Source organism: Eubalaena glacialis, chromosome 16 (genome assembly GCF_028564815.1).
Source record: "Eubalaena glacialis isolate mEubGla1 chromosome 16, mEubGla1.1.hap2.+ XY, whole genome shotgun sequence".
In the NCBI taxonomy this organism is placed as follows: domain Eukaryota; kingdom Metazoa; phylum Chordata; class Mammalia; order Artiodactyla; family Balaenidae; genus Eubalaena; species Eubalaena glacialis.
The window spans coordinates 56,747,333-56,771,687 of record NC_083731.1 but is presented as its reverse complement, the minus strand read 5'-3'; the positions used below and the strand labels follow the sequence as shown (position 1 = coordinate 56,771,687).

At 33.9% G+C, this 24,355-nt stretch overlaps 1 protein-coding gene across 1 annotated transcript in view; it reads left to right on the top strand.

Moving 5' to 3' along the window:
* Positions 1 to 24,355, top strand: part of TDRD3 (tudor domain containing 3) — a 229,216-nt gene that overhangs the window by 75,696 nt on the left and 129,165 nt on the right. Inside the window, exon 2 of the mRNA XM_061170837.1 lies at positions 20,588 to 20,672. Within this exon, the coding sequence (XP_061026820.1) occupies positions 20,588 to 20,672 (85 nt within the window). The remainder of the gene's footprint in view (positions 1 to 20,587; positions 20,673 to 24,355) is intronic.

Genomic DNA, 24,355 nt, shown 5'->3' with positions numbered 1-24,355 from the left:
ATATTTAGTTATCTGTATTATTTGATTAAATATCATCTTTGTTCATATGTACAGCTTTAAAGTGAGAAAAATGTTTTCATTGGAAAATGGTGATGACTTTGTGCTTATAAAGGTTGAGACTTAATCCAGCCCCCACCCCCCTTCTCCAGGCTGAATAGCCAACTATGTGGGAACCCAACCCCATCCACCAGTGGGCCAGCACCAGCCCTGACCCTGCACCAGCTGCCCCAGCACCCAACCCTGCCCAACAGCAGGCCAGCACCAGTCCCAGGCCCCCCGAGCCCCACAGCCAGCCATACCAGGACCTGGTTTGGCCAACCAGCAGTCTGGTACCAGCCACAAGACTTCCTCAGCCCTACTACCAGCTGTGTTAGGACCTCACCCTGCCCACCATTGGGTGGGCAGCATCTGCAAGAGGTAAGGCCAGGCAGTCAACCAGGCTCAGGGTCAGCCCCACCTACCAGTGCATCCACAGTATTCAGCCCCACCACTACAGAAGGGCCCACACAGGCCACATGGGGGGAACCCCTAGAACATATAGGTCTATTGGCCAGAGGGGAGTATGTGACGGGGTCCCATAAGACATCTCCTACAAAAGGCCACTTCTCCAAGATTGGGAAATGTAACAGACCTATCTAATACATAGAAGTAAAAACAGAGAATTAGGCAAAATGAGGTGACAAAGGAAAATGTTCCCAATGAAGGAACAAGATAAAACCCCAGAATAAGAACTAAGCAAAGTGGAGCTAAGCAATCTACCTGATAAAGAGTTCAGGATAATGATTTTAAAGATGCTCAACAAACTCAGGAGAAGAATGGATGAACACAGTGAGAAGTTCCAAAGTTAACAAAGAGTTAGAAAATGTAAAGAAAAACCAGAGCTGAAGAATACAATAACTTAAATAAAAAATACACTAGAGGGAATCAAGAGTAGATTAGATGATACAGAGGAACAGATCAGTGAACTGGAAAACAGAGTAGTGGAGCGACTCAAACTGAACAGAAAAACGTAAAAAGAATTAAAAAGAAACTGAGGATAGTTTAAGAGACCTCTTGGACAACATCAAGCATATTAACATTCAAATTGTAGGAGAAGAGTGAGAGAAGGGGGCAGAGAACTTATTTGAATAAGTAATATCTGAAAACTTACCTAACCTGGGAAAGGAAGCAGACGTTCAGGTCCAGGAAGCACAGAGTCCCAAACAGTATCAACCCAGAGAGGACTACAACAAGACACATTGTAATTAAAATGGCAAAAGTTAGACATAAAGAGAGACTCCTAAAAGCAGCAAGGGAAAAGCAACTATTTACATACAAGGAAACTCCCATAAAGCTATCAGCTGACTTTTCAGCAGAAACTTGGCACACCAGAAGGGTGTAGCATGATATATTTAAAGGGATGAAAGGAAAAAAACTACAATCAAGAATAATCTACCTGACAAGGCTGTCATTCAGATTTGGAAGAGCAATAAAAGTTTTATAGATAAGCAAAAGCTAAAAGAGATAAGCACCACTAACCTGGCTTTACAAGAAATTTTAAAGGGATTTTATTAGTGAAAAAAAAGAGCACACTAGAAATATGGCAATTATGAAAGGAAAAAAATCTTCTTGGTAAAGGCAAATTTGCAGTAATGGTAGTATATCAACTATTTATAAGGCTAGTAGGAAGGTTAAAAGACAAAAGTAGTAAAACCAAAGATGTGAAATATTATGTCGTAACATTGAACGTTGTGAGAGGAATAAAAATTCAGGATGGTTAGAATGAGTCTGAACTTAAGAGATCATCAACTTAAAATAATCATGTATATATATAGGTTGTAATATATAACCCTCATGGTAGCCACAAACCAAATATCTATGATAAATAGACACCTAAAGGAAGGAATCCAAACATAATACTAAAAATAGTCATCAAATTACAAGGGAAGAGAGCAAAAGAAGGAGAAAAAAAGCAAGAACTACAAAAATAACCCCAAACAATTAACGAAATGGCAATAAGTGTATACTTATCAATAATTACTTTAAATGTAAATGAACTGAATACTCCAATCAAAAGACATAGAGTGGCTGAATGTATAAAAACAAAGAAACAAACAAACAAAAAACAAGACCCATATATATGCCACCCACAGGATACTTCAGATGTAAAGACACACACTGAAAATGAGGGAATGGTCAAAGGTATTTCATGCAAATGGAAATGAAAAGAAAGCTGGGGTAGCAATACTCATACCAGACTAAATAGACTTTAAAACAAAGACTGACAAAAGACAAAAAGGATGTTACATAATGGCAAAGGGATCAGTCCAACAAGAACGTATCACAATTATAAATATGTATGTAGCCAACATAGGAGTATCTGAATAGATAAAGCAAATATTAACAAAATGAAGGGAGAAATTGACAGTAACACAATAATTGTAAGGGACTTTAACACCCCCACTTACATCAATGGGCAGGGCATCCAGACAAAGTTAATAAAGAAACACTACCCTTAAACAACACATTAGACAGGACGGGATAAATATATATGTATAAAACGTTTGACCCAAAAGCAGCAGAATACACATTCTTTTCAGTGCACGTGGAACATTTTCCAGGATATATCACATGTTAGGCCACAAAACAAGTCTCAATAAATATAAGAATCATTTCAAGCATTTTTTCCAACCAATGATATGAGAGTACAAATCAACTACAAGAAAAAAAAAAAAAAAACTTCAAAAAATACAAACGTAGATTCGATTCCTGGTCTGGGAGCTAAGATCCCGCCTGCCATGCGGTGCAGCCAACAACAACAACAACAACAACAACAACAACAAAAAGAAACGTGGAGGCTGAACAGTATGCTACTATACAACCAGTGGGTCACTGAAGAAATCAAAGAGGAAATTTAAAAATGCCTTGAGACAAATTAAAATAGAAACACAACAATCCAAAATCTATGGGACACAGCAAAAGCAGTTCTAAGAGGGAAGTTTATAATGATACAAGCCTACCTCAGGAAACAAGAAAAAATCTCCAATAAACAACCTAACCTTACATCTAAAGAAACTAGAAAAAGAACAGTAAACAAAGCCCAAAGTTAGTAGAAGGAAGGAAATCCTAAAGATCAGAACAGAAATAAGTGAATAAAGAGTAAACAATAGAAAAGGTCAAGGAAACTAAGAGCTGGTTCTTTGAAAAGATAAACAAAATTGATAAACCTTTAGCCAGACTCATCAAGGCAAAAAGGAGATTGCCCAAGTAAATGAAGTCAGAAATGAAAAAGTTACAACTGACACCACAGAAATATAATGGATCATAAGAGATTACTACGAACAATGATACACCAATAAAATGGACAATCTAGAAGAACTGGTTAAATTCCTAGAAATGTCTAATCTTCCAAAACTCAATCAGGAAGAATAAAAATTTGAACAGACCAATTACCAGTAATGAAATTGAATCAGTAATCAGAAAATGCCTAACAAATAAAAGTCCAGGGCCAGTTGACTTCACAAATGCATACTGCCAAACATTTAAAGAAGATTTAACATCTATCCTTCTCAAACTATTCCACAAAATTGTGAAGGAAGGAAAACTTTTGAACTCATTCTGTGAAGCCAGCATTACTCTGATACCAAAACTAGTGAAAGATACCACACACACAAAAATTACAGGTCAATATCACTGATGAACGTAGATGCAAAACTTCTCAACAAAATACTGGTGAACTGAATTCAACAATACAGTAAAAGGGTCATACACCATGATCAAGTGGGATTTATCCCAGGGATGCAAGGATGGTTTAATATCTGCAAATCAAGTAATGTGATACACCACATTAACAAATTAAACAATAAAAATTACATAATCGTCTCATAGGTGCAGAAAAAGCTTTTGACAAAATTCAACATCTATTTTAAAAACTCAACAAAGTGGATGTAGAGAGAACATAACATAATAAAGGCTATATGTGACAAGGCCACAGCTAACATCATACTCAACAGTGAAAAGCCGAAAACGTTTCCTTTAAGATCAGGAGCAAGACAAGGATGCCCACTCTTGCCACTTATATTCAACATAGTATTGCAAGTCCTAGCCACAGCAGTCAGACAAGAAAAGGAAGTAAAAGGAATTCACATTAGAAAGGAAGAAGTAAAACTGTCACTGCAGATGACATGATACCATGTATAGAAAATTCTAAAGATGCGACCAAATAACTGTTAGAACTAGTAAATTAACTCAGTAAAGGTGCAGGTACAAAATTAATGTACAGAAATTTGTTGTGCTTCTATACACCAACAACAAACTATCAGAAAGAGAAGTTAATAATTTATTGACCGGAGAAGTATTAATACGTCTTTTGCTACCTGAATGTTATTGACCGGAGACATATCAATACGTTTTTAGAGAGTGATACAATTAACATCACCATGTGAAGTTGTTAGCACTTAAAATTGATCAAGGTTTCATTATATAACTTATGATTATCCTTATCATTATCATTCACATTTTGCTCTGTTAGGTTTTTGTCCCAATCTTGTATATTATAAACACAAGTTAATTACCGTAAAATTTTCAAAAATGGCACATCACAAAATTGAGTGAAGAAGAATTTTTTGGTGAATTTTGTGCAGATACTTTCTCTGATTGTCCAAGTGACATATATACTAGTGTCTCAGAAGATGATAGTTCTTCAGAATATAGTTCTGATTCAGATGATGTGAATATTAGACCAACAAAAAGACAAAAAACCATAGTGATTGACTCTAATGCAGAAAGTGAAAATGAAACGGTGCTGGAGAATGCACCTTTGCTTCTACAGAAGAGTGGATTGAAGACAACGTTTCACAGAAATTGGAAGACTTTACAGGTGTGTCAGGTGTAACTGCTGAATGTAATAACCCTCCAAGTGTTAGTGAAATAACAGAATTAATTTTTGGTAACGACTTTTTCGAGTTGTTCGCTTCTCAAACAAACTTGTGTCACCAACAGAATGAAAAATCATATAAAAAGTTTAAGGCTTTAAAATGGACTGATGTAACCCATAGTGACATGAAGAAGTTTCTTGGATTAATAATTTTGATGGGACAAATAAAGTCACACTGGAAAGAATATTGGTCGACTGATCCCTTACTTGAAATACCTGTCTTTCCAAAGATTATGATGAGGCAAGGTTTGAACAAATAATGACATTTCTTCACTTTAACGATATCTCAGAAACTCCACTTCCTGTAGACAGAATTTCAAAAATTAAACCTCTTTTGGATTATCTTCTACCAAAATTTCAATCGACCTATATGCCCAGAGAAGAGCTATCACTTGAGGAGGCAATGATAAAGTGGACAGGATGACTCAGATTCAAAACCTATAATCCTGGAAAACTTACAAATTATGGAATTTTGGTCAGGATGGTTAGCGAAAGTGAAACTAGATATATATGCAACCTTGAGATTCACATGGGTGAAGGAAAGAAACTGCAAGAAACAATATTATCAGTCCTACAACCTTATCTTGGTCATGGCACCATATTTACCAAGACAATTATTACAACAGTGTGTCCACATCTGAAATATTGTTGAAAAATAAAACCAGAGTTTATGGTACTGTAAGAGAGAATCATGGTCTACCAAACCAATTAAAGGAGAAATCTAAAAATCTACAGAGGGGAGAAATGACATTCTTACGGAAGGGAGAAGTGATTTTTCTTATATGGAAAGACAAGAGGCCTAGTCCGCATGGTGACAACTATTCATGACGCCTCCATAGCATCTCCAGGAAAGGAAGACAGGAGGACTGGCCATCAGATAACTAAGCCCACTTGTATATTAGAGTATAATAAATATATGAAAGGAGTTGATCGAGCTGATCAATATCTTGCAAACTTCAATATCCTCTGGAAAACACAAAAATGGTATAAGAAAGCAGGTTTCTATTTGAGTAATTACAGTTTATTTAATGCATTTAAAATTTATTGTAGTCTTAATGCACAGAATAAAATGACTTACAAACAATTTTTGTTAGCAGTAGCTAGAGAATAGGTAACTGACCATTCTGGTGAATGTAGTGGTGGTCCCGCACCTGGTCCTTCTTGTGACATTTCTAAAAGAGCCCCCCACAAAGATCCACCTTGTCGACTATCAGGTAAAATAAAAGAACATATTCTAGAGGAAATAATACCCACAGGACTAAAAAAAAAAATGCTGCCAGAAAGTGTAGAGTCTGCTCTTCCAGGGGAAAGCACAGTGAAACACAGTATATTTGTAATAGATGTTCTGTTCCCCTACACAGAGGTGTCTGCTATACTGCCTGTCACACTCTATATTAGAATGCTATAGTAAGACATGTTCAAAGTATCAAATAAATACATTAAGTGCAAAAAAGTTGTTGATATTTACTCAAACGCGGGTGTTTCAATATTCACTTATATAACAAATTGCCAGCCACAGGCATTAGTTTCTACAGAAATCCCCTGGTCAGTAATGTGTTAAGAAAACAATCCCATGTGTATTTGCATCAAAAAGGATGAAATACCTAGGAATAAAGACCTGTACTTGGAAAATTACAAGGCATTGATGAAAGAAATTGAAGATGACACAAACAAATGGAAAGATATATCATGCTCATGGATTGGAAGAATTAATATTGTTAAAACGACTGTACTCCCCAAAGCAGTTCAGATTCAATGTATTCCCTATCAAAATACTAATGGCCTTTTTTTTTTTTTAACAAAAATGGAGCAAATAATTCTAAAGTTTGTATGGAAACAGAAAAGACCCCAAATAGCCAAATCAATCTTGAGAATGAAGAACAAAGCTGGAGGTATCACATGCCCTGATTGGAAACTATACTTCAAAGCTACAGTCATTGAAACAGCATGGTACTGGCACAAAACAAGACATATAGGTCAATGGAATAGAATAAAGGAGCCCGGAAATGAACCCACACTTATATGGTGAATTAATCTATGGCAAAGGATGCAAGAATATACAATGGAGGAAAAAAACTGCCTCTTCAATAAATGGTTTTGGGAAAACTGAACTGCTACATGCAGAAGACTCAAACTGGACTACTTTCTCATAACATATATGAAAATAAACTCAAAATGGATTAAAGACATAGATATAAGACCTGAAACTGTAAAACTCCTAGAAGAAAACATAGGCATTATGCTGTTTGACATTGGTCTTAGCAATTTTTTTCAGACCAGTCTTCTCAAGCAAGGGAAACAAAAGCAGAAATCAACAAATGGGACTGCATCAAACTAGCTTTTGCAGAGCGAAGGAAACTCTCAACAAAACACATAGCTAGCCTACTAAATGGGAGAATGTATTTGCAAACATTATATCCAAAACATACAAAGAATTTATACAACTCAATGTCAAAAAAAAAACCTGATTAAAAAATGAGCAGAGGATCTGAATAGACATGTTTCCAAGGAAGACATCAGGTGGTCAACAGACACATGAAAAGATGCTGAACATCACTAATTATCAGGAAATTGGAAATCAAAATGGCAATGAGATATCACCTTACATCTGTCAGAATGACTGTTATCAAAGACAGTAATTAAGTGTTGCCAAGAATATGGAGAAAAGTGTACCTTCATCCACTGTTGTTGGGAATGTAAATTGGTATAGCTACTATGGAAAAAAATATGGAGGCTCCTCAAAAAATTAAAAACAGAACTATCATACAATCCAGCAATTCCACTTTTGGGTATTTTTCTGAAGAATAAAAAACACTAATTCGAAAAGATATATGCACTCATATGTTCACTGCAGCATTATTTACAGTAGCCAAGATATGGAAGGATCCTAAGTGTCCATCAATAGATGAGTGGATAAAGAAGATGTGATTTATAGAATCAACAGAATATTACTCAGCCATAAAAAAAATAAAGTCTTGCCATTTGTGATAACATGTATGGACCCAGTTGGTATTATGCTAAGTGAAATAAGTCAGACAGAGAAAGACAAATACCATATGATTTCACTTATATGTGGAATCTAGAAAACAAAACAAAAAATACAAGAGAGAAACAGACTAATAGATACAGAGGAGAAGCTGGTGGTCACCAGAGGAGAGGCGTATGGGGGTTTGGGCAAAATAGGTGAAGTGTATTGGTAGGTACAAACTTCCAGTTACAAAATAAATGATTGATGCAGATGAAATATACAGCATGGGGAATACAGTCAGTAGCACTGTAATGACTTTGGTGACAGATGGCAACTAGACTTTATCTTCATCATTTTGTAATGTGTAGAAATATTGAATCACTGCATTGTGCACCTGGAACCAACATAGTGTTGTAAGTGAATTATACTTCAATTAAAAACATAAAGAACTCATATAAGTCAATTAAAAAGAAAACCAACCTCAGTAAATACTGGGCAGGGGAGCTGAATAGACATTTTTCCAAAGAAGACATTCATATGGCCAACAGACACGTGAAAAGTTACTCAACATCACTAATCCAGCTTTCCCACTTCTGGGTCATCCGAAGAGTATGAAAGCAGTAATTTGAAAAAAATATATGTACACCTCTGTTCATCATGGCATTATTCACCATATGCAAGATATGGAAACAACAGAAGTGTCCATCAGGGGGTGGATGAATGGATAAAGAAGATGCGGTATGTATGTACAATGTAATACTACTTAGCCATTAAAAAGATGAAATCTTGCCATTTCTGAGAATATGTGTGGACCTTGAGGGTATTATGTTAAGTGAACTATGTCAGATGGAGAAAGACAAATATTGTATAGATCTCATTCCAATGTGGAATATACAACAAACAAACAAACCCCCCCAAATAAATAAACAAACCAAACCAAAGAAAAGCAAGCATGTAGATGTAGAGAACAGATTTGTATTTACCAGGGAGGAAGGAACAGGTGGGATCAACTTTATGGTGAAGGAAGGAAACTAAATTTTTGGTGGTGAGCATGCTGTTAGGGTATACAGAAATAGAAATACAATGTATGCATGAAACGTATTATGTTATAAATCAATGTTACCTCAGTTTTTTAAAATTGAGATTTTATTAATCTGTAACATTTTCTAATGTATATATGTCAGATATTATAAAACAATGCTTTATTGCTCTTTTAAAATTAAAAGTCATACCAAGGCTTCTTTATGATTAGATTAATGAAGATACAACTATTACATGAGTCATGTGTTGTTTCTAGACAGTGCACACACATGAGAATGAATACATTGATATATAAATATAAAATCATGAGTTTATCCTGAAAGTTCTATTTCTAGATACCATTTTGAACATTGAACATCTGCCAGTTTTGGTTTCCACAGAGGTCCTCAAACCAATCCCCCTCAGATATTGAGGGACAAGCAGCTATTGAACAGTATGAGATTGGGAAATCTATGTTTGAAATAGAAGTTGGCCATGGTCTATTCTTAAGTGAAAAGATGTATTGCAGAAACTTTTACGTATATGAGTCTATTTTTATAAACAAGTATTTCCTTCTAAAATCCACCCCAATTTATGTGTATGTGTATTACAAGGATATTGTTATAATGTTGTTAATAACATTGTTAATAATGTTTATTTTTTGGAAGAATTGGGGAGGGACCACTTTCACTTTTTATTATACCTCTGTAAAGTTGTATTTTTATTATTTATAGGCTTAAGCTGATCAAGTTCACTGAACTTGATCATTCAGGGAGAGTTAATGAATCAGGGCATTTTAAATTGAATAGAGGATGTTTTTCCTAGATTCTAATGTAAAGGATGGCTTTTCAAAAAATAGGTTTTTATTTAATTAAATGAGTACTTTCAAATTACTTAAATTCATAATAGGTGTATCAGTTTCCTGTGGATGCTGTACCAAATTACCACAAACCAGAGTGGTTAAAACAATAGAAACGTACTCTCTTACAGTTCTGGAGTCTAAAAGTCTGAAATTAAGGTGTGTGTAGAGGGTCTAGGGGAAAATCAGTTACTTGCCGCTTACAGCTTTCTGGTGGTTGCTGGCATTCCTTGGCTTGAGACCTCATCACTCCAATTTCTGTGTCCATCTGTGTCTCTCTCTTCTGTGTGTGTGTATGTCTCAAAATTCCCTCTGCTGTTCTCTTATAAGGACACTTGTCATTGCATTAAGGGCCCACCAGGCTAATCATCTCAAGATCTTTAACTTAATTTCATCTGTTTAGATCATTTTTCCAAATAAAGTAACATTCAGTGGTCCCAGAGATTAGGACATGAACATATCATTCGGGGTACCACCATTCAGTCCACTGCAAAGAGATGGGTATACATTTAAATTATGTTTTCTAAGCTGGAAAAAGAAAACTTTTAATTTATTTGCAGCATTTCAATTTCAAAAATTTAATCAACACCAAGCATTTTATATTTTAAGTTGGATTTTAAAGAAATGAAAATTAGAATTATTCATATTTATTGACTAAGATATATGTATGAGGGACTATTTCACTCTTTTGCAAAAAATTCATTTATATTTACTTAATTAACTTAGTAGCATATTTAAGTGACTGCCGTTTTTTATTTTAGGCATTCTATTTTCATTTCATTTTAATTTTTGGAGAATTGTTATGCTATTAAATGGTAAGATATATGATGACATGCAATAGAAACATAGGTATTTGTCATAATTGCCTATGATAATTGAAGTAGTAGGTTTTCATTTTTAAAGTTTTGAATAGATGGTATTAGTTTAAATAAATTATGAGTGTAAATTATAAGATGTCTAATTTTAAAACAGATATTAAAATTGTAATTTTAATACAATATAATTCTGCTATAGAATATTAAACTTATTACTTCCTAGCTGTTTCTTGACATCATTTTTTAAAATTTTGACATAAATGGCAGATTGAGCAAAAATGATGGCAATATATTTTGCACTGAAAATTCTCTTTGAGGCAGAAATATTTGCACAGTCTCATGGAATAAGTTTTTTTCTTATTGTTAAAAACTATGTCTATTCATCCAATATGTAAAATAGGAAAAAATTAAATAATAAAAACCTTTTCATCTTGCTGACACCTTCCTTCATTTCTCAGTGAGCTCCATATGAAGAGCATGTTGGAAATATGTAGTTTAGGCTTTCTAATAAGGAAGGTTACACACTTTTGACTATTAGCTGTAGCCTTCAAGTAAATTCCTTTTATTGGTAGGCAGATTTCATTCTTTTCCTCCCTTCATTTTTTTTTCTTTCTTTTTTTCTTTTTTAAATATAGGCTTTTCCCCATCAAAAGTGGAATCATACTTCATGTGTTACTTTTTTTTTTATTAGTTACCTATTTTATACATATTAGTGTATATATGTCAATCCCAATCTCCCAATTTATCCCACCACCCTCCTCCCTTCTAATAACCCAGAAGACTTTTTTTTTAACTATAGTAGATTCAATTGTATTAGTTTCAGAAGAAGGCATTTAAAAAAAAAATTTTATTTATTTATTTATTTATTTAATTTATGGCTGTGTTGGGTCTTCGTTTCTGTGCGAGGGCTTTCTCTAGTTGTGGCAAGCGGGGGCCTCTCTTCATCGCGGTGCGCGGGCCTCTCACTATCGCGGCCTCTCTTGTTGCCGAGCACAGGCTCCAGACGCGCAGCCTCAGCAATTGTGGCTCACGGGCCTAGTCGCTCCGCGGCATGTGGGATCCTCCCAGACCAGGGCTCGAACCCGTGTCCCCTGCATTGGCAGGCAGATTCTCAACCATTGTGCCACCAGGGAAGACCGAAGGCATTTTTAAGTATCATTATGTTTTGGAAATATTTTCCAGAATAGACACAAAGGGTACAGCGTTTAAGAAGGAAGAAAACTAGTTTTTATTTAGTATCTAACTTCATATGAGGCATATGCCAGGTATTTCATTTATTCTTAGAACAACTCTTAAAGATTAGCATGTTTTTTAGAACAACTCTATAGATTTTTTTTTTTTTAAGTAGGGGAGGAAACAGGCACAGAAAGATTGAATAAATTGCTTTGTATCTCACATTTATTAAATGGTGAGACTGAGATTTGCATCTAGTTCTGTCTCACTAAAAAGTACAGATCAGATGACAGTCTCTCCAAGCTATTCATAAAATGCCTTCTAATATTTGTTATCATATCTTAGATTTTAAAGTAACAACTCTCATGTAAACCTAACTAAGTACATGGTCTGGGGTTAATCCTGGGAGGCCTTTGGCCTGGCCTCTACAGGCCCTGATTCTGTATTGCAGTAGTCAGCACACAGGCATTAGGCCTAAAGTGAGTCTTTCCACCTGATGTATGGTTTTATAGCTATCACCTTTGTGCTGGAGTAGAGATGACAGAAATATCAAATCACATGTTTAAAATATGATTTATTAAAAACTAATTTCAGCTCTGCTTCAGAATTTAAGTATGAAAATGTTGAATTAGAGGAAGGACATAAATTAATGAAAGTAAAAATATCCAGGCCTTCATTTATACTTTAAAAATATGTGAGGGTTTGGGTTACAAAAATGAATAATAACATAGTTAGGTTCCCATTGCCACTAATCCTTGTAGTATATCAATTATGGAATTTCAAAGGAAGTTTTACTTGCTCAGATGTTAAAATAATTACTTAATATCAAATAAGCATTCCAGGGCTAATGTCTTCATGGGTTGGATTATGTATAGGGAAAATATTTTAAATAGCTGAAAAAGGATCATAAAAAATAGAAGTTTGTGATTTGTTGTCACCTGTCTTCCTATAGTTATCTTAAAATTGTCATACTTATTTGTTTTGATGTCAGAGAAAAACAACTATTGAAATAATGTTGAAAATACTCTTTGTAACTATTCCACAGCAAAAAAGCATTAATCTCTAGTAATTTATGTGTACTTTTTATAAGTTTCTATTTCCAAAGGATGAATAGGAGTGAATAAGAGAGAAAATTGTCTATTGATATGCTTCAGTTGTTTTTTCCATGTGAGATATCTCTTGAGTGTCTGCTAAATGAGTTTCTTTTTTAAATCCTGAGTGATCTTTATAGCAAACACAAATTCTAAAATTATAACAGTCTTTTATTTTTGATATATCTACTTGCCACCGAAAAGACCCAATAAATGTTGGAAACCTTTATTTGAAAGCCAGTTTAGTACATCTTTGGAGTCTTAGCTTCCAGTAATGGGCTGATGATATTATGCTTGTGAAGCAAGGTTGTCATCTAGTGGTGTTTTCAAGTAGTACATTCTTCAGAATTAGCTCTCTAAAACATCTTTAGCATTTTAAAGGAAATGCTTAACAAAAACAAATCTAGGTTTCAAATTTTCAGAATTTAAACACTTTTAAATATTTTACATTATATATGACTTTACAAAGGCTTATCCCTAGAACCTTTTCTGATGTCCATATCTTAATCTTTAATATTGGGCCCCCAGATTTTTGTCTGGCCACTGAAGTGTTGAAGTTTGAGTAATACGGATGTTAATCATGATGTATCAAGGCATTTCATAATGCTTCACGTCTCTATTGAAGTTACTTGCTTAGAAAAAAGATCCTTATGTAGTACTAAGCAGATTTTTTTTTTACTTTTTGCATATTTATCCTCTCCATTTTTGTGCAGGTTAATTTTTGGAAACATTTGCACATAAAATGTTAAGGTTTTAATGATGATTTCTTTGCTTTTGGTGTTTTTATTTTTGTAATATAAAAATTTGGAAAGTTAGCATAGAAGAAATTAAAATAGATTTTCCCATGTGTAGAAAAAATTTAATATCATATTAGCTAAATGGTGGAAGTAATATACATTTGTGCATGCAAAGAAATCATAAAAACTAAAAACTGAAAAAGAGATGCATTTTTAAAGATAGTTTATATTTGAATAAAATAAATCTTATATAGAAAATAGTTCACTCACTGATTAAGATGAACACTACTTGTTACTTAGAGTTCCTTTATATAATACATATCTGTATTTGATCCATTCGTATATAAACCATAGAGAAAATTAAATTTTAAGCTAGTGTTGACTCAGGTCCTTATTGTAATTGTTGGAATAAAGATTGTGGTATTCATTTTGGCATAGTAGGTGGCCACTTAACCTAAAGAAGGAAAGAAAATGGTAGTGATAGAAGTGGTACTTTTTTTTAGGGAAATGAAATAAAAGACCTCTTTTTTCCTTTTTTGCCATTTGGGTCATAGGACTCCCCCTTCTGAATTACTTTTAATAGATTCTGATCCTCCTGTTTGCTGTGCTTAATACCATAAATTCATTCAACTTAATGCTGGTGTACCAAGTTATATTCTGGTTGGTGACTCCCCCCCGCGCCCCCTCACCAATGTATTTATAAATTGTATTTAGTATATTCATTTAGTCTGTACCAGGTTATTTGAAGCAAATTTTGTGCCCCAGTTTTTTAAAAAAATATTTATTTATTTGGCTGCGTCAGGTCTTAGTTGCAGCACGTGGGATCTTTCTTGCCGCGTACAGGATCTTTAGTTGAGGCATGTGGGATCTAGTTCCCTGACCAGGGATGAAGCCCGGGCCCCCTGCTTTGGGAGCACGGAGTCTTAACCACTGGACCACCAGGGAAGTCCTTGTGCCCAAATTTTTATTAGCCTTGTTACCTTAACTAATCTTATTACTCTGTGGTTCATAAATAGGAGTTCATAAGCCATTTTCCTTTATCCTAAAGGAGGGAATTAGCAAATTATTATTTCAGTGTTTTTGACTGGGTACAGCAAAAGCCTATAAGAATAATAGCAAAAACCAAAATTTTCAGCAGGCATGTTACAGACCACTTACACTGTGGGGCTGGAAACAGGATATGCAGAGTGACTAGAGAGACCTTTGTTTGGGTAGTTTTTAAAAATTATTTTTTAATGCCCTGGGAATTTGCAGTAGGTTGGCATTGTTCATATTTGCTAAGATGAAAGATACCTTTTAATATAAGTGATTTTAAAAATTACCTGTCATGTTTTATTCTCTCCTGTTCCTCTATTGGCTTGAGTAATTGGGAGTTAGTTATTATTTTCTTTGTAGCTAAGCAGGGATTCATTTATAAAATTCCCATTTTGGTATTTGGATAACGTATGTGGGCTAGTAATCTCAATGTAGCAGCAAATAATCATGTATAGATCAGAGACCCCCAAAACCACATGAGGCCATGTGATTTGGGTTTTCTTCAGAGACGGTTAAGACCATCCTGTAGCAGTCATTGTCCAGATATGTCCTTTATTTTTTGATTGAGTCCCTATCCATTTGGGAAGAATGTTTTCACTCTTGATTTTCTTATTGGCATTTTAAAGAATTTTCATGTGTCATCAGCCTAATTTGTATGCGTGATAATAGATTCAGTTTTTGATTATCTTCGGAATTCAGGTCTCAGTTCAGACTTGAATGGGCATTCATTGCTTGGACGGGTACAGGTAGGTGGAGGGGAAGGAAACTTCAGTGTGCTTTTTTAGTATTTCTGGCCCATTAGAACATTTTTCCCCCTAAAAAATATATGTAGTCTGGAAATCCAGGTAAGGATGAGTTATCATATGTGCAGTTTGAAGATAATTTAGGCCAAAGTAAATGATTTGATGATAAATCCGGTAAGAACACTATTTACATGCATAAATATGTTTATTGCTGTCCAGGAGTCATACAAAGTGACCTAAAAGACAGTTCTTTTCTTCTTTTGCTTGAAAAGGATGTCAGCCATGGATATTATGTCATTTGAGAGACACTTAGGGCACAACCCTGCATGTCAAAGACAAGTTGAAAGTGTATAAGAGCAAACAAACAGATAACTGAAATAAACTAATACAATTAATACGTACAAAGTGTGTGTGCCACATGCAGACTGAAGCCTGTTTTATTTGGCTTGTACATTGCTTTGCAAAAAACTAAAAGCTAAAAATGAGAAGATCTGACAATGGCTGCTTAACCTATCCTCATACAGATAGTCACTGGAGCTGCCCCCTTTAGATGGGCATGTACTCTTCAGTTTGTTGCTGCCCTCCTCGTTATGTGTCAGTACCCTCCTCATTATGTGTCAGTAGTTAAGTTAGACTCAAGGATTTTACCTTCCAGAGGAATGGATCAAAGGAAAATAGGCACTCTTTTCCCTTGCAGTTAGGAATCCACTTACTGGTAATAGTGATCCACTATCTGGATCTAACAAGTGATATTGAAACAATAGTATTTGTTTTTATCACAGTTTTCTGTCAGTTGACATTCTTGAACTGTAGTTTGGGAATGTCTGTTTTATATGCCCAAGTAACTTTAGAACATGAGGTAAAGATGGCTTTAGCAGTGAGACCTTTCTTATTAAATATATATTCATTATTTGTAATAGGAAACCACCTCTCCCCAAATTGGTGGATAGTAATTAATTTTACAGCTTTTACTTCTTAAGTAAGAAGAGTTGCTCAGGATTAAAATTAAATGACTCTGAGAAAGTCAGAATTTTAACATTTATTTATGAAAATAAGAGGCACTTTCCAAAATCTTTTAAAAAAAATTTGAGTTGTTTATTAAACTGTGATTTAAAATGGAATTATTTGAAGGTAAAATTAAGGAGAAATATTAGTCTATTCTGTGAGTATCATGCAGAAATTTAGCCCTTTAGTGCCTTGCTTGTCAATAAAATGTATTCCGATGTATTTTTAGTTCAGAATAGTAATGAGTGGTTTTATAATGTTACTGTTCTCAAATCTCCACCAGAGGAGAAAAAAAGTGTGTGCTTTGGGGGCTATTGTAGTCAACAAGAGCTCTCTGGGGTTTGTTTCCTCTTTAAGGTCCATGCCCTTGGGTTTGCATGCTCAAAGACGGCACATGGGAACTGATTATGACTCACTTCCCTTGAGGTCCATCGTGCAGATGTGCACGGGGATCAGATCTGACACGCCTGTGCCAATTTTCAATTCCTTTTTTTCCCAGTGACCACATTAAGTCTGGTGAATTTTGTGTTGTTTTGTTCTTTCAGTTGCTGTGTTCCTGTAGTGCATCTTGAAGCTGATTTGGACATAATACCTTAGTTTTATCGCTTTTTTTATTCATTGATGATATTGGAGTCTTAAATGTTTACAAAAACAAAAAGATTAATTTGTAAATCTCAAGTTACAGTTAATTTAGATTTAGTCCTGTGAAAATGGTCCAGTATTGACAGAAGGATCACCAAGATGTTACTGGGGAGACCTGTGAATGGGTCTCCTGTTTCTTGATAATTACAAAGTAAAGCTGTGAGGCTCAAGTCCTTTGATTTTTTTTTTTTTTTAATGTGAAGGGTGAGGAAGGGAGACTTGTAAAACTTGGAAATTGAGACTGAGCCATATTTTACAATTTCTTATATTCAGGAAGCCTTCTCCAGGCATCGTTTGGAAGAAATCACATGATATTTGATTTATACATGGATGAAGTCAAATTTACACCCCCTTATCTCTTCTGCTTTCAGAATTTTTGTTAGATAGATGTTTCCTTTTTATATTTTGCAGGATAGGTACTTTTATTGTTGTAACAATTTTTGAATCTCTTAATAGTAGTTAATATTAGTTCCCTGATCTTTTACTATGAAACTAGGCCTATTCTTATTTAATATACTTTGGAGACACTGATTGAATTTACCTAGTTGTGCTTTTTTGTGTGTGTTGGTAAAGTGTCTACTTGATTAACAAATTGATTTGTATAGATGTTGACTTCTGTTTATGAGAAAAAAATCATATTCCTGATATTAGCATTAGTTGTTGATAAATAAAAATAGTGTGTTGTAATGAAAAGACTGCTAAACTGGGAATCAGGAGGCATTTTTGTTTTAACTTTGCATAGCTTAAGTTTGTATTTTGGAGCAAGTTTAGGTTAACATCTTTGGGCGTTCTTTTCTTCATGTGTAAAATTGAAGAGTTAAACTTTGATTATTTTTTAAGATCATTTCCAGTTCATCTGACATCCTATAATCTTTTAATTCTAAAGAGTTGCCTTTCTAGAAAACAAAAGTATTTTATTAGTCATTGCATATTATTTCCCCACTGTAGGAATTTTGAAAGTTGTGTTTTTGTAATTACTCAGTCAGCATTTAATATAGCACCCATATCCCTCTATGCACTGTTGCTTCCTACAGTAAATAAAATTCGTCTCAACCTATACTGACCTCTCATCTTTTCCCCATTTTCCAGCCGTAATGTTCCAAGTTATTACCTCTAGGATGTGCTTTATACTTTTTTACTTCTATGTTGTTGGTCATACTATTCCCTTTCTGTACACTCTTTTCCATTCCGCAGCCACTTTGAGCCCCCATAACATTTTGTTTATAGTTATTTTGGCATTGTATGATAGCTATTTACATGTTGTGTTTTTCTTTATGTGAGACTGTAAACTCCTTGAAGAAAGATGTTTATTTTTCATCATTTTACTGATCTTATTACTGATTCACATAGTGCTTTTCACATAAAGGGGGAGTTAATTAATATTTGTAGAACTGAATTTGTAAGATGGTTAGTGCTGGATACAGTCAATGGCTGTGAATAGTGAAAAATTATCAGGGTAATAAGGAAATGAACTTAGCCATTCTGAATTAAAGCAGTGTTTTAGCCATCTATGCTGACTGCAAACATTGTATTCCATGGTCACTCATGTACTATTTATTCCTGCCTCCCATCCATTCATTCTTACTGACTCATCTACATACTTAACACTTCTATTTTTCTCTGTAGCCCACTTAACTCCTTGCCTTCATTCATCATTGTAGTTTAGCACTGCCATGGTCTTCAACTTTTAATAGTATCTAATTTGTTTTAACACATTCTTGCTTTGATCTATATACACTTTCCTTTCTTTTACCTCCTTGATCTTATGCATAGGTTTATCAGCGTTAATTTTCTATTGCTTTTTGTACTCTCCTATTCACATTTCTTTTCACTTGCCCTTTTACTTTTGAGAAATCATTCATCCTATGTTTCTTAAAGGCAAATGCTCTTTGGTTGCTGTCTTCAGGTAAAGTCTACATTGATAAGTGTCTTAGAATCAGCCTAAAGTTGGGGGTTGATGGTGGAATTGCTGGCCATCAGGAAGAGCCGGAGTTAGCTCTGTCAGACTAGCACTCCTGTATCTTTTTTTTTTCATGTTTATTAGATTATAATTGCCTTCCAATGTTGTGTTAGTTTCTCTTGTACAACAAAGTGAGTCAGCTATATGTATGCCTATATCCCCTCCCTCTTGGGCCTCCCTCCCACCCTCCCCATCCCACCCCTCTAGGTCATCACAAAGTACCGAGCTGATCTCCCTGTGCTATACAGCAGCTTCCCACCAGCTATCTGTTTTACACATGGTGGTGTATATATGTCAGTGTTACTCTCTGAGTTCATCTCACCCTCCCCTTACCCACCTGTGTCTACAAGTCTGTTCTCTAAGACTGCGTATCTGTTCCTGCCCCGCCACTAGGTTCATCAGTACCATTTTTCTAGATTCCATATATATGTGTTAATGTATGGTATTTGCTTTTTTTCTTTCTGACTTCCCTCACTCTGTATGATGGACTCTAGGTCCATCCACATCACTACAGATGACTCAATTTCGTTCCTTTTTATGGCTGAGTAATATTCCATTGTGTATATATGTACCACATCTTTTTCATCCATTCATCTGTCTGTGGACATTTAGGTTGCTTCCACGTTCTGGCTATTGTAAGTAGTGCTGCAAGGAACATTGGGGTACATGTATCTTTTTGAATTATGGTTTTCTCAGGGTATATGCCCAGTAGTGGGATCTTTTTAGTGGGAGAATGTCTACAGTGGCAATGCTAGCATCAGACCTTTGGTTAAAGGAGTATTTGATACTGATTACAAAAGATGCCGAATGTTAATGGACATTTTTACAGGTGGACTTTTGGGGGGATGATATCTGAATTGTAGAATTTATCAAAGAATTTCAAAATGACTGTATTGGGTGTGGGTGAATTGGTAGAGATGATTTTTCCCCCCTTTGGATTCAATAATCTTTTTACTCTTGAATTAATTATTGTCTGCTACAGATGTATGGTTGGTTTGGACTGAATAAAAAAAAACAAAGGGCAATAAGACAATGAGTAAAAAAAACTGAAAAGAGACAGGAAAAGTAAAAGATGTAAGATAAAAAGTTGCCTATCTTTGTGCTATTTGGAGTCAGTAGTATTTATTGAAAGATTCTTGGGAACATTATGTTAGAGAAAGGGGACTTGAGAAGATAATGTGAGAAAGTAGCCCAGAAGAAAGTTTGTTGGACTATATTTAAATCTATGTTGTTTTTAGTTCTATTTTTATAGCACATCTCAATCTCTTAAGAGTTTACTGTATTACTAAATATTTAAGTCAGATATTGTATTTGTATAATAGTAAAGAGGAGCTCATTCATTCCTTAAGAAGTATATTGATGGTTAAATAGCTTTTCTCAGAAAACATATGGATACTTTTATTAACACAGTATCCCTTTAAAGATATAAAAGAGGAAAAATACGCATTGTCTATCCTGTTCTATCAGATAGTAAATAAACAGGGAGTGTCCAGGACTCTTTTTGCCTAGTATTTGTAGTGGAAGCATTTTATAGTAGAGAACAAAATTGCATGTAGACTTAAGAAAATAATTTTGGTTAATTTTGATTTTAGAAAATATTAAGCCATTTATTTTATTTTAACAGGTATCTTTCAGATGAAGGCATTGAAGCGTGCACAAGTTCTCCTGACAAAGTCAATATAAATGACATCATCCTGATTGCTCTCAATGTAGGTTTTATTTATTAACTTATAAACGTTTTAAATCTGGAAGCTATATTTATGAAAAATATCTCATAGAATAAACTGGATTTTATGATGAGAAAAAATCATAAATCATCTTGCATTTTTATTGTCCATTTTAAGTTGCAGGAATGTTTGTTGAATTTGGTAATCTCATATAAGCCAATTATTAGAAATATATATTTCTTTAACATCTATTATTCAGAATTCAGTGAAAAAGGGAAAAATGCAATTAAAACTCCTTTTTTTTCACCCTGTGATCAGTTACAGAATTTCATTACATTTACAGTAGCTATGTAATAGCAGTAAAAACTGATCATATTCATGAAAACAAATTGCCATTTAATGTACATAGAAACTCTAGCTAGGTTATAGCTTCTTGACAGTTATATTTTTTCTTTCAAAGTAACTTTTCCTGTTGATAAAAGTAGTATATATGGTACCATACGACTACTTCATAAAATACAGAAAAGTAAAATAATAAAACCAAATAATTACCGTTAATGTTTTGGTGTATATTTCTTTCCAAGCTCTTTCCCTCTACCCATTTGTATAGTCGTATCTTTTCTATAATTGGGATTGACTTTTGGATTTTTTTGAAGAGTTATAAAAATTGTTTGAAGTACAGATGTAAGTAAATTAATATCCTTTTTTCAATCTTGCAGTTACCCCATGGGAGTTTTTTTTGTATCGCCTTTGCATTGACAGTCTATTAATCAACTTTATATACTATGATATATAATCAATGAAATTCAGAAGAGAATTACTGTCTGATAAATACATTATGTCACTGCAAAGTAGGTTTAGCATAAAGCAGAAAGGGCGACAACTGATAAGAATATGTGAAGTATAAATATATAACTGTGTATAACTTTTCAAATTACTTAAATTTATATTTACATAATTAAACTTGGGTTTAAACATAAAATTTATATTTTGAAACCTGTGGTTTTTTTAGCTGCTTTGAAATTTTATTCAATAAGACCAACAGGTTTTTTAGAAATTATGTATGTTACCTGTGACTACAAATGGGAATATTTGCTAGACACTTTAACTTTCCTTGATTTGCACCCAAATTAGTGAATTTTATTTTCAAAAAATGGTATAAAGAACCCTAGTTTCTTTGTTTATTAAAAAAAGTCCTAAAGATGATAGGAAAAAGGCTTTGTGATAATCTTCTTTTTTATTTTTCTTATTTATATACATAGGTAAATAGCATTGAGCTATGTATAAATTGGGTATGAAACTAAGTAAAATAAGTCAACATGAAGTATTTGTCCTGTGTACATAAGAGGTACATGATGATTATCTTAGTGAATTAATTTGTCTTTATAATTTTCTTTAAAATATATAGTTAAATACTGCAGTCCAAAGCTATTATGCGATATAATAGGATAAAAAAAATACTTTTAATCGGGATGAAGTCTACACCAGACAAATAATCTAAGTTTCAAGTTTATAACCTTTAAATAAAATCAGGTATATTCAGTATTTCTGTTGAATTTTTTTAACTTTCGAGTGATTGTGGGATGTTAATCACTAATTGAGAAAGACTTGCATTATTAGTTCTTACATATAACTTATTACATATTGGGAGAATAATCCATGCATAAGCTTGCTTATGTTCTCTTCCGCCAGTGGGAACACACTGAATTTGTTCCTTTATCTAGCAGTGAACAAAGCAATGGTATGTATATGGTTTTCCTGCCAGTGGGAACACACTGAATTTGTTCCTTTATCTAGCAGTGAACAAAGCAATGGTATGTATATGGTTTTCCTGCCCAGGGAAGTCCATTAGGCTATTATTGGGCTGCTTAGGAAGGTACTCTCTGCTTAGCATGAAATAAAATTCCAGACTCCCCCCCTCAAAAAGCAGGTGTTTACCATAAATCACATTGTTAGTACAAATAATTTAGGCAGTGAACCACATTTTCAGTTAGGGAATGGTTCAAGTGCCAAGTTCCCAGATGACACTTTCGGGCCAACTTTGTAAGCAGGCCCTTCTAAAGATAGCAGCCTCAGAGCTGCTATGTAACTCTTTTCTGCATGGGTTTTTATGTTGAAAGGAGGGAGGTTCTTAATTTTTTTCCTCTGTAGAATGAGGAGTAAGGATATTAAGAAATAACCTTGAAATTCAGCATGTAGTTTTGCGTTCAAATTCCTGAATTATTCAGAAAAAAATTAAATGATAGCCTAGTCTTAAATTACTAAATAATATGTAACAGTAAAAATTTTAAAAGATTATTTTAAAATTTCTTTTAAGATTCTGTATAATACAAAATGATTTGCCAAATAGATATTCTGCTGAACTTACTTGAAGAAATAGTCAGGAATCTTGTGTGTGTGTGCACACGTGCATGTTATAGGTTAAATATTTCTCCTGCATAATTGCTTGTTCACTATAAATGTATTTTTGGACCCAGTTATCCTAGTGATCCTGATATAACAGCATCTGAATCATAGAATTGCCTTTGCAGAACTCATAAATTGACTTTGAATTTAGGATGTTTAAAGATTTGGTAGGTCATTTTCATCTTGCTAAAAGAACAATGAAATAACATTCCTTATATGTGTGTATGGCACTTTGAATACATTGTCTCCTTTTAGCCTGACAACAGCTTTGGAAGATAGAATTGGTAATATATTTTCCATGTTACAGAGGAATAAATAAACTGGATTTAGAGAATTTCTGACGTGTCCCAGGTCATATTAGTTAATTACAGTATGTAGTAAATCAAAGTTTAGGATTTTAGTCTAGTGCTCATTTCTCATTTATATTAATGCCTCATTTTATTTTAATTTTATAATTAGTGATAAAAACCAGAAATGAAGGACCATGATGTATCATAAAATTTTTATATATTCTGTTTTTTATACGTATTTAAATATTTCAGCTTTTGAGTGACTTCAAGATAATGCTTATGTTTTTATGAACTGTTAGTTGTATTATTGACTTGTACACATTCAGATGATAACAATATGCATGTTTTATATTTGCTAAAGTAAACATGATAGCTAACATTCATTAAATGCTTACTGTTTGCAAGTCATTGTGCTGAATGCTTTACATGCATTATTTGATCTTCAAAACAATCCTAATATAGGAAATGCTAGTATAGGAAAGTATTTTTTTCCCCATATGTTGCTTAGTATTTTCAAAGTCAAAGCCATGCAAATTGAGGTGTGGTTTATAATTCTTTCACTCTGTTATTGGGTGGAGGCTGCAAAAAGGATAAACCTGAAAAATGTTAAACAAGTATTTGGATTTGGGGCTTAGTTTACCTGGCAGTTCCATTCAGTGAGTTCTACTTTAGGAGTGATTCTTGCATTACATTGAGAAATAAATTATAAATCATTGTAGTAAAAGACTGGAAAGGATCTGTGAGGGTTGTGTAACATGTATGCTTGTTTCTTAAGCTGACCATATATGGATATTTCAAATAAGAGGATATTCTATTATTGTAGGTGTTCAAAGAAGACTATCCTACTTATCTATATGTATCCTTTTATAATACAGTAATTTTAATCATCTAGTATTTTCTCCTTAAGTCTAATATAAATTTCTCCCTTATAAATTTTGTGAGTAAATGCACTCTAAGTCTGTTTTGTTTTGCTCTTGAGGCAATGAAGAGCTTCTCTTTACTATATTTAAGGAATACCAAAACAGTACA